Below are 12,292 nucleotides of genomic sequence, written 5' to 3'. Positions count from 1 at the left end.
AGACATCTTGGGAATATCCAGATAAGAGTTTCCCTTTCATGCACGTAGCAAAGGACAGGAGATTGTCAGTGTCAGACGCATTTTCTCTTATTAGGCGCATTCACATCGCAGTACTTTTCCCACAAAGGTTCATGAGAACTCTTTAGTTCAGATCGCGTTCACACAGGAATAAGTTCCTGGGGGAGGATTAGGCAAATGAAGCCGCTGACGTCACTTCTTCTTCTTCTACTTTGGGTTTACTGGCAGGCCGCAAACCACTTCACGGCGTATACTGCCGCCCAAAGTCCCCGGAGTTGGGGAAGGCTTCAGTGGAAGCTGCTGGGACTCCCAGCAGCTTCTACTGAAGCCTTCCGAGTAAATCGCCAGAACGCCGACACCTCCTCATCTCCACCGCTCCCATGTTTTCTTTTGTGTTGCCATAAGTTAGTCTCTCTGCGTTTCTGCGCTGGGCTAATGCTAATGCTAATAATGATAATACGAGGATTATAAAATGGCGGCTTCACAAAACTTTTTGGAGTTTTACGGGGCGTGGTTTGCATTTCGCCCAGCCCTTTTGGGTGTGAACGCGACATTTCAGAACTATATCGCAACTAAAGTGGGAAAAGTACTGCGGTGTGAACGCGCCTATTGACAAAACCCAGTTCAGTTAAAGCAAGGGGTGGCGAATGTGTTGAAAATGAATGAGGCAGGATTACATCATGGCCCACTCGTAATTCCGTCACAAACAACCAAGTCTCTCGCCGTTTCTTGACTTTTTCTGACAAATGTATTGTTGACTCTCACATACGTCCAACAGTCTCTAAAGTCAGACGTTTTTCTTGGCATCTTTGTGCAAATGGACCATATACTACATTCTCTTCCAATTTCAACAAGCCCACACGAGCTCACTTTGAATTATCCGGGAAATGAGCGGCTTGATTCACAAATGGGCTGAATTCTACATCAATTTGTGTTAGGAAGCCGTTAAAGTCTTCAACAAAATGAATCGGACATGTGCGTTCTCTCATACAGCTTCACCAGGTAATCTCAAGATAGTTTCAGAGTCACAGTGTATGTGTGAACAGGGATTTGGTCAAATTGTTTTTAGCCTAAAAAATCCCGGAAAGTACTCTTGCATCGTTGATCCCTTGCTGGAGTTCAAAGACCAAACTAAGGCGATACGCAGGGCTGGCACCATGTCCTTTACCCCCGCTCCTCAACGATGCCCACCAAAATCACCGCGGAGACGCGCACCATCTCCTCCGTCTTCATCACCGCGCCTACGTCAACCACCTCCCCCCCCCTGGCAGCATGTCCTCTACCCCCGCACCATCTCCCCCGTCTCCATCACCGTGCCTACGTCAACCACCTCCCCTCCCTTCAAGAAAGCATCTGCAGTCTCCGAAGCCTGATAAGAATGTGTGTGTACAAAACACAACAAACTCTCACTGATATGTGTGGGGTCCAGTCTCAAGGGCGTATGGCACTCTCAACTCTTTCCAGGACATGCCGGGGCCCTGCCTGCCAGTAGCTTTGCCGATATCTGTGTTGATAGGTAATAGATTAAGAGCGGTGAATCATCTTAGAAACAGGAAGCGCCCAAACGTTTGTGTGAGTTTATCTAATTTAGCAGTGATTCCATGTCAGCCACAGCTTGTTACAAAAAACATGACTGATAGTGTGTTTAACAAACTTAAACTAGCTTTATTAAATAGCTGTTCTTATCGAATCAACCCCTCCCAACTTTAGTTTTATGAGTCAGGAAAGAATGCATAAGAGAGGGCGTGGAGTTGCTATTCTGTTCAATGATTCCATTCAATGCAGGAAGACATCGTATGGAAACTTTGATTCTTTTGAATATGTGGCCCTTCAGCTGAAATGCTCCTCTCGAGCTCTGTTCCTAAATATCTACAGACCACCCAAATACTGTGCAAGCTTTTTTGATGACTTTACCGAACTGCTGTCTATAGTGTGTATTGACTTTGACCGTCTAGTCATTGTTGGTGATTTTAACATCCATGTTGACAACCCCCAGGACAGAGGGGCCAAAGAACTGTTTTGTGTTCTTGATAGCTATGGACTGACTCAGCATGTGACGGAGCCCACGCACAATAAGGGGCACACTCTGGACTTAATTATCTCAAAGGGTCTGAATATCTCTAAGGTTGTGGTGACTGATGTTGCACTCTCTGACCATTCCTGTGTTTTCTTTGAGAGCTCTATTTCTGTTCACACAAATGTTCAAAAAGAGATAACCACAAAGCGATATTTAACTGAAAATACTAGGGAAATGTTTACTCAGAATTTTTCTTCCACACTTGCCCCTGCTAACACCTCAGTAAATGAGCTATTAGATCATTTTAATTCAAAAATTAAAAATGTTATAGATGCCATTGCTCCAATTAAGGTAAAGGAAGTGACTGGGAAGAAAATATCTCCATGGAGAAAGGCCATGACCGTGAAAACAGAAAAAAGAGAATGTCGAAAAGCTGAACGCAGGTGGCGAAAAACAAATCTCCAGGTTCACTTTGAAATCTATAAAGAGAGACTTTGCCTTTATAATTTGGAATTGAAAAACGCACGACAATCATTCTTCTCTGACATCATTACCAAAAACAAAAACAACGCACGTGCCTTGTTTGCTACCGTCGACAGACTAACTAACCCCCCAGTGTCAGTAGCCTCTGCATTTCTATCCACCAGGGCGTGCAATAAATTTGCCTCCTTTTTCACTGACAACATTCAGAAAATCAGACAAGCAGTCAGTGCCTCTGCATCAGGTACAGCAAATGTGTTGTCTCTGTGTCCAGTTAACATCAAGTCAAGCACCATGACACAATTCCATCAGATTAATGATAAAAACCTAGAGGACATTATACAACTTCTGAAGTCCTCCTCCTGCTGCCTTGATATTATTCCAACAGGATTTTTCAAAGATGTTTTGCCTTGCATGGCCTCAGATTTACTTCATATAGTAAACAAATCTCTTCACTCAGGTATTTTTCCACAGGCCCTGAAAACTGCAGTCATTAAACCGCTCTTAAAAAAGAATAATCTAGATGCTTCAGTAATGAACAATTACAGGCCCATATCAAACCTGCCATTTCTAGGTAAGATCATTGAAAAAGTGGTTTTTCAACAGTTGAGTAATTTCTCGCATTTAAATAACTGTTTCGATGTGTTCCAGTCAGGCTTTCGTCCAAACCACAGCACTGAGACTGCTCTTGTAAACGTCTTTAATGACATCCACTTAAACACAGACAGTGGCAGAACTTCAGTATTAGTATTATTAGATCTCAGTGCTGCGTTTGACACTGTTGACCACAGCATATTACTAGACCGACTGGAAAACTGGGTGGGACTTTCGGAAACAGTTCTAAATTGGTTTGAATCCTACTTAAAGGACAGAAACAACTTTGTTTCTATAGGTAAATACACATCTGAGTTGACAAATATGACATGTGGGGTTCCTCAAGGCTCCATCTTGGGGCCTCTTCTCTTTAACGTCTACATGCTACCACTGGCTCAGATAATGAAAAACAACAAAATAAGTTACCATAGCTATGCAGATGACACACAAATGTACGTAACAATTTCACCAGGAGACTATGCTCCAATTCAAACACTGAGTAAGTGCATTGAACTGGATGACTGGATGTGTCAGAACTTTCTCCAATTAAACAAAAATAAAACTGAGGTAATGGTTTTTGGAGCCAAGGCAGAACGTTTAAAAGTTAGCGCTGAGCTTCAGTGTGCAATGTTCAAACCAACAGATAAAGCCAGAAATCTAGGTGTAGTCATGGACTCTGACCTGAGTTTCAACAGTCACATTAAAACAGTTACTAAATCAGCCTACTATCACCTAAAGAATATATCTAGGATTAAAAGACTAATGTCACAGCAGGATTTGGAAAAACTTGTCCATGCTTTTATCTTCAGTAGACTGGACTACTGCAATGGTGTCTTCACAGGTCTCACTAAAAAATCTATTAGGAAGCTGCAGCTGATTCAGAACGCCGCGGCTCGAGTCCTTACTGACACTAAGAAAGTGGATCACATCACTCCTGCTCTGAAGTCTTTACACTGGCTTCCTGTGTGTCAAATAATAGATTTCAAAATACTGCTGCTGGTTTATAAAGCACTGAATGGTTTAGGCCCAAAATACATTTCTGACCTCCTGCTAAATGATGAACCATCCAGATCTCTCAGGTCTTCAGGGACTGGTCAGCTTTCTGTCCCCAGAGTCAGAGCTAAACATGGAGAAGCAGCGTTCAGTTATTATGCTCCAAACATCTGGAACAAACTCCCAGAAACCTGCAGGTCCGCTGCAACTCTGACTACTTTTAAATCCAGGCTGAAGACTTTTCTTTTTGTCGCTGCTTTTAATTGAACTATTCATATCTTAAACTGCACTGTAACTTTTATCCATGTATTTTTCCTTTTAATGTTTATTTTATTAGCTTTTCTTTTTTAATGCTTAATGTCTTTCATTTTTTGTAAAGCACTTTGAATTGCCTTGTTGAAAAGTGCTATATAAATAAACTTGCCTTGCTGCCCCTACTGGCCGGTTAAGAGAGTTACAGTTACAGTCAGTGACGGTATAACGCACCCAATAAAATCATTTTTCCAACAATTAAAATCACTGCAACCACCAGAGGTCCTGGAGCGTACAGTCATACAATGAACAAATATATTAGGCTCCAATAGTAGGCGAGTTGAGCTACAGACAGTGGTTGAGTTTTTGATCCAACGTTTTTTTATTCAAAGAAAGTGGTTTTGTTTCAGATGTTTTTGTTATTCTTCTCAGCCTATTACAGTGAGCCGTTTACATGTCATTCTCTCACTTGTTGTACAAACTGACCCGACTATTTCCCTAGTCTCTAATTAAAAAAGCATTCATCTCAGTCATTCTCCCATACTGTGTTTCTCTATCCAGAGAGGCATGCATGAAAGTCTTAAACCAACTGTGTGTGTGTGTGTGTGTGTGTGTGTGTGTGTGTGTGTGTGTGTGTGTGTGTGTGTGTGTGTGTGTGTGTGTGTGTGTGTGTGTGTGTGTGTGTGTGTGTGTGTGTGTGTGTGTGTGTGTGTGTGTGTGTGTGTGTGTGTGTGTGTGTGTGTGTGTGTGTGTGTGTGTGTGTGTGTGTGTGTGTGTGCATACAGTGGGTCTGTGAGTTTAAAGAGTGGGGGCCTGTCTGGGAATGGGTCTCATGGGAACAAAGGGTGCAGTGTGTGACCCTGTCCTGGGGCAGTGTGAACAGGCCTCTCGTGCCTCAGAGGTGTGTGTGATCTGACCTTCACAACCTCACCCTCTCTCTCTCTCCCTGCCTCCCCCCATCACCCTCTCTCTCTCTCCCTGCCTCCCCCCATCACCCTCTCTCTCTCTCCCTGCCTCCCCCCCATCACCCTCTCTCTCTCTCTTTGCAGGACGTCCCGGCGGCTGCCCATGCAGATTGATGGCGAGCCCTGGATACAGACCCCCTGCACGGTGAGAGTTCAGTCAATTATCTTCAGATACATACAGTGGAGGAAATAAGTATTTAATCCCTTCCAGATGTTGTAAATGTGCCCACTTACAAATAAATTAACAGTCTATAATTGTAATGGTAGGTTTCAGTGGTGAACCGTTGTCTATCACTGTTTTAGAGGTAGGTATTGTTATTCTGCACACGATAGCAGATTCTCAACAGTTGCTTTAAGACAAGATACTGCACCCCTAATTGCAAGATACTGAACTTCATATTGTGCGATACTGAACCCCGTATCGTATGAAACTTAAACCCAAATTACTTAAGCCACACTGAATAAAATAAAAACATATCATAATAAAGGCTTTCAAAGAACATGGCAGCAGCTGGTGGATGACTTCACGCAATGATTGGATATAGAATATGGTCCTGCTCAATCATACTCAAAGACCAAAGAGACCAATATGTAGGTGTTTTGTCCCTGAGAAACACATTGGTTCTGTCTTCTAAGGGTCCTCTTGATGCCATAGGACAGCCATTTATTATTGAGAGGCAATATAACCAATGCTATGTGCTGCACCAAGTGTTCCTCACCTTTTGCCCAGGTCTCTGTTTATTTCCTTTGTTCTTTTGTTCACACTCCTTCTCTGCACATCCCCAGCCTCGACGTCCAGCACCTACATTCTTCAAAGAAAATAACTATTATGCATTTGTCCTCACGATATTTCATATATAGTGTAGGCGGAGGACAGAAAAGCTTTTTCTTGTGTTATGTAGGTTAGGTACAAGGCCGCAGTGAGGGAGTTTATCACAGTCTGCAGGACTTCATGAAAACACAGATACTGAGAACTTGCTGTCTCCGCCATGGGAAACACTCTATGATCATTATTGCATGGGAAAGTTTTAAATATACCACAGAATGCAATAGTTAATTATACTTGAGGTAATAGTTATTTTACTGTGAAAACAATGGGATGATAGTTAGGTTTACTAACATATTATTAGAAGAATTATTATTGTGTAATGATTGTATTATGTTTGTTTTTGCACACCATAACATTTGATATTCTATATTGGGTACTTGTTAATGATTACTAAATTATTTGAAATACATATAAACACACTACATGAATATATAGACCAGAAACTAATTATAAACCACTTACAAAGTACGAGCTCTCAAAGATAATGATGTTACAAAATATGTTATAATCCATTTAACTTAAAGGGGACCTATCATGCAAAATGCACTTTTTAATGTCTTGTATACATCAACATGTGTCCCCGGTGTGTCGGGGAACTCACGCAGCGTCAGAAAATAAAACCCTCTCTCTTTTCCTCCGTACCCAAATCTCTAAAAACGGGGAACAACGGAGCTGATCCAGATTTGCGTCCGATATGACGTAATATCTGAAATGTGGACCCACGGCCCAATCAGAAAGTTGCTATCAGAAACAAGGCCCGACTGTTTTGGACGTAATATGGTCGGTGTTTACATTAGCATCGCTAGCACTCAGAGCTAACCTGTACTGGAGAGCATGTGTGTGAAGAAGCAGGAAGTAAAAATGAACTCACCTTGTGGTGTAACCGGCAAGACAGAAAGCCTTTGAGCTCCAGACTGTTTCAGATCCTTGATAATCCATGATATGGCGTTTCATCACGGCAGCATTTAGTTTAGACAGTAGCTGCCGGGTCCCGCATGAGCTCAGACCCCTCCTCTTTTATCAGTTGTTATTTATTTTAAAGCTTTATACCCAAAAACAGCACTTTTGAAACAGGAAGTGACATAGAGGGATATGAGGCATGGCTAGGATGGGTGATCTGTTATGCTATTGCCTAAACATAGCATGATACAGTAGGTGCACTTTAAGGTTGATTATTATAATATTCAGTTGCAACTTAATGATTGCTATCCAAACAAATGTTCTCATATTTTGGTTGTTATTTTATAGTTTTACAGTAATATAACTATTAACTAAAGTTGTATAAATGATAATAGGTATAAATTAAAAAAGTACAACTGATGCCGTATTGTTAATCATACATTTCTGTCATGGATAGTTTTTTGCTTATTTTGTGCTTTTTATAGTTATTTATTTGTTGTTGTATTTTTCAGCTATTTACTTTTTTTTTGTAGTATTTTATAAATTATTTAAGCTTTTAATTGTTTTCAATGTTTTTTTATATTAAAATATTAAATATTTAAATGAATTTATTATTGTTTTGTAGTTATTATTATTTTGTATGTACTGTTCTTTAATTCTTTAAAGTAGAGAGGATGTGTGTTTTTCTGCCATCTCCATTTTAGAATTGTTATTATCTCTTTGTTGCATGAGAAAATAACAAATGCTACCGTATCCAGACGTTAACCTTCTCCATCTGATTCTTACAGATCAAGATCACCCACAAGAACCAGGTCCCCATTCTGCTGGGCCCTCCTCAGAAGACGCCGTTCTTCTTCTTCAAGAAACGCAACCACAGCCGCGACTAGGACACACACACACACACACACACACACACACACACACACACAGAGACACACACAGCACATATATGCACAAACACACACATGCCACCCACTGTATAGGCAGCTCCACTGTTGGGAGTTGAAAGTGGGATCACATCGTGGAACATTCCCAAAGTCAGGACGCCTACTGACTATGTATTCCCAGAGGAACCTTCAGTGATGAAAGTGAAAACTCTCAGTAACCAGTATCGACCTTTTCCTGTGTAACAAATCATCTACTCGCAAAACCTCCATCCCAAATACAAGGATTTCCGTGTTTCTCGGCCCAAAAACCTCAGCGAAACCTGCACTGCCTGATAAACAAAACTCTGTCTGCTGGGAGTCCCTTGCAAAGAAGTATAGAAAGTGAAATTGAGTTAAGGAAAGCAGGTTGTAAGATGGGAAATAAAGAGCTCCAACACTACAGTAAGCAGACGTGGCAGTAGTCCTTGTTGTTTGCAAGGCCGGTGAGTAAATAGAGATCCACCTCTCGGTTGAAACGCACCGAATGAATAATGAAAAAGCGGCGGCTTGTAAGAGCTCTCGCTGCAGGGCCTCCCCACAGACTGACAGCGGAGAAAAGAGGAGAGCCCTCGTCCATTATTGACTTGTTTGTGGGGTTGATGGCAGTGGGGCGGATGTTATGGGTTGAAACCTGCAGGGAAGGATCTTAGCCCCTTTAGCATCACCCATCCTTAAAGCGTATTTACACACTTTGTGGAGGATCTGCTGGAAGACTTCAGGCAGAGGAGGTTCCTGTCTCAATGTGCACAGATTTCACTGTATAAATTAGTCTCGATGGAAAGTAGAGATAGGAGAGATCGGGGTTTGCGTTCTTAAGGAGAGACACTACAGGTAGAAACACGTTTTATCATGCACTCAATTTTACGATTTTGGACTACTTTTGCTTTCATAACCTGTCTTCTTTTAGGCAAGCAGAGACATACACATCCAGGTGTTTCTTTAATTAATTCTATGGATTCTCCTGAATTAACAAGAAGTGAGTATCACATAATCCTAATTTGCATATTCAAACAAGACATTTGTGAGAACTGGATCATGGTGGTATCTATTCAAATTACTTCCAATTTCTCCTGTAGTGTTTTGCAAAATATAGGAATTTTACCATATCTTTCTGTTTTCCAAAGATAATGTAACTTTATCAACGTTTACATCCACCAAACTTTCCATTTTCATCCCTGTCTATGTCGTGAAGCTTTTTACCGAGAGCTGTGTTCATATGTCAATCAGAGCCTGATGTATTGAGCTTTTAATTCCTGAAAACATGTCGAAGAGCTTTCCGAAAATCCCTCTGTAAAAACCTTTAGATCCAAGTGAAACAACATTTTTAAATCTGGGTTTATCCAAGGTTTAGATTTATGCAAATAAGCACATATTCAATAACATATGCATATTTAAACTTATCAGAAAATGTGTAATACAAAGAATATCATCCTAATGGAAGCAATCAACTGGGGAAGTTTCATGATATGTATTCATTATATGTTTCCACTGTAGTGTCTCTCCTTAAGAAACTCTAACAATCCTAATTGTATGAACAACAGCTCCTGTGCACCGTGTGCAAAACAACACTTCCAGCGGGACAGAATTTAAATAAATCCTCTCGGGTATAACAGCAGCGCCCTGGGGTTTTATTTACCAGAGCTTTGACAGAGGAACTAAATGTATCGCTCTATTTCAGGGTCTATCTCTCCTCTGGTGAAACTCTACACCTAATTACCGTGTCAAACATCAACTCACAATGTCAAGTGTGCAAATCCCAGAGCCGTCCCTACTGCTTTAAAGCATTCATGATGAGTTGCACCAAATTAAATGGGATTGTAATGGAGGTAAAAGACATGTTAGGAGGACTTATGTTTGACGGAAGATATCATTCGGAGTGTAATTCAGTGTTTTTAAAGAATATCCATATTACTGTCCCCACAATATGGCAAAGTATATAATGCAGTGTGTGCAGAAGGCGTATATGTATATTTCTGGAAAGTAGGAGTAGCTCACATATACTGTACACGCGAATGTGTTTTTAATATATCATTGTTATTAATGTGGAAATCTTAGCTTAGAGGAGTTCGGATCAGTATTCTTCGCCGTGCCGAGCCGCTGCAGTCTCTCTCTCTGAAGGCAGTTCCCCGCTTCGTCTGATGCTCATTGCTTTGGATCTGTTTAGTTTAGTTTCATCTTGGCTTAGTCTTTGCTTGATGAAGAAAACAAGCACAACAAATGCATCAAAATTACAGAATGTATGGCAAAATTATCTCTCACTTCGAGTTGTATACATGGTCTAAATGGAGTCATTAAAGTGTTTGCATCCCGAAAAGCTAAACCCAATGTAAGCGGATATATAGTGGTAGAGGCGTTTGTTTACATGTTGCCCAAAAAGACACAAGAAATTGCAGTAAAGAAATGTAATGTGTGTTTTAAGGTAATTTAACAAAAATAATTGACGGTCTTTGAGCTAAATGGTATTGTGGCATGCTCACATGGACGCAATAGAGTGCCACAGGGACGCGTCCTAAATCTCCTTCCGGTTCCTTCGACAAAAAGCAATGCAATCTCTCTTTAGGATTTTGGAAAATACCTGGAACTAAGGTCTGTGGTTGAGACACATTCAAGAGACGGATCACGTTTTGTTCAGCCGGATTATCTCCACATGTCTACTTTTATCATTTTCGAATCATAAATCTAGTCGCCAGAAGCAAAATGCTAACGTTATGCTATAAAGGACCTACAGCAGGGTCGCTGCTTCAACGTCACGCCGTCTTAAGATCCATATTCAAACTACAGACTCTAAATGGAACAAGTTGAAGCGTTTGTTTGAACAGTCTGCAGGAGGCAGGAACTGGCTTTCAAGCAGAACATGGGGAAAAACAAACTTAGTGGGAGTGTTTACGTGTTCGGCGTAATGACGTAAAACGGCCTCAACAACTTCTGTAGTCCTATTCAGCCACTTGGTAACAACCATCGTTTTTCAGACACGTCAACTCTTCAGAAATCACTGCTGATGTGTTTGATGTCGTAGAACAAAACGTGATCCGTCTCTTCAATGCGTCTCAACCGCAGACCTTAGTTCCAGCTATTTTCCAACATGCTATGGAGAGATTGCGTTGCTTTTTGTCGAAGGGACCGGAAGTGGTAACATGCTAACTTGCTTCCGGGTTTTAGGACGCGTCACTGTGGCACTGTATGATAACGCTAAAATGCTATCTTAATTAGATGTGGTTCACCCTATTCTCCAGCTTGTTAGCATGATAATGTTTGCTAATTAGCACTAAACACATCGAAGCTTGTTTTCTATGTGGTCTTATGGGCTGTACCAACTTACAAATGGCAGTCCATTCAATAGTTTGTATAGACGTTAAGCTAATGGCGCTAGAGGAACAGGAGGATTTATCATCAGAGGACCAAGAATATTACATCCACTAATTGTTGAGTAATATGAATCGTGCCAAAGTGGTGGACTTGCCGAACAACATACAGATAGCTTAAAACTAACAAGTTTATTCTTGAAATGTAAAATGTCCCACACAATGGATATCCTTAAATAGACACACATCAAAAATGATACATGCTGTTTTAAAAAAACACAGAATATGAACTGACATAACCTCGCCTTTTCTTAACTCTCAACATCTATATTGGCAGCAAACGTAGTTAAAGAAATTAATGGACCTAGAAATGTTGTCACACACACTCACCCTAAAGCTATAAAAGCACCAGAGAAGCGTTGAAGTTCAACCTGCAGCAAGCTACCACGCAGTCCTTATGAAGAGCGATGAAGTTATTGCATCCCATTGCTGCCAGACAGCACCGAAAAAAGAGTCCTGTGATATGTTGACATATTACAAAGGATATTTTCCTGCCTTACATATAAGAACAAGCATCCTGGCTACAGAAAAAACTAGTATTGCGGCAACTGCTCTTTGCCAACCTTTTCAAAGACAACGTAATGTGATTGTTAAATGATCCATTGTGTGAGTTGGATGGTTGTGGGAAACTGTCTGCTGTAAAGTGGGTTTTAACAGCATGACGGAGAGAGACTGATGTACGCTCTGACGGTTCAAACTGAGCTCCACTGTAGGGTCAGGCTTTAAATGCCTTTATACCCTTTACCCTTTAAAATACACTGAGTCAGTACTCTTGCACCCAGGCCCCTTGATTAAAGACAGAGTACAGAGTTAGTCATGTGTCATTCGTATCCAAAAGAATAACAGAAAAACAGCATATCATAATATTTTCAGGTCACTAATGGAGCCTGGGCGCTAATGGCGCATTTGCACTGCAGCGCGTAGCACGGTGTAAGCGTGCCGTGTCAAACCCGGCC

General features: G+C 41.1%; 1 protein-coding gene across 2 annotated transcripts in view; it reads left to right on the top strand.

Annotated features, from left to right (window-relative positions):
• The window catches only part of LOC117466963 (diacylglycerol kinase beta), a 170,278-nt gene extending 159,748 nt beyond the window's left edge, over positions 1-10,530 (top strand). For both annotated transcript variants that reach the window (XM_034110501.2, XM_034110500.2), the window contains 2 exons: positions 5,404-5,464; positions 7,837-10,530. In XM_034110501.2, the coding sequence (XP_033966392.1) occupies positions 5,404-5,464; positions 7,837-7,935 (160 nt within the window). In that variant the 3' untranslated portion in view covers positions 7,936-10,530. The remainder of the gene's footprint in view (positions 1-5,403; positions 5,465-7,836) is intronic.
• Positions 10,531-12,292: the final 1,762 nt, after the last annotated feature.

This window comes from Pseudochaenichthys georgianus, chromosome 21 (assembly GCF_902827115.2).
Source record: "Pseudochaenichthys georgianus chromosome 21, fPseGeo1.2, whole genome shotgun sequence".
Taxonomy (NCBI): Eukaryota; Metazoa; Chordata; class Actinopteri; order Perciformes; family Channichthyidae; genus Pseudochaenichthys; species Pseudochaenichthys georgianus.
This window is presented reverse-complemented; position numbering and strand designations above follow the sequence as displayed.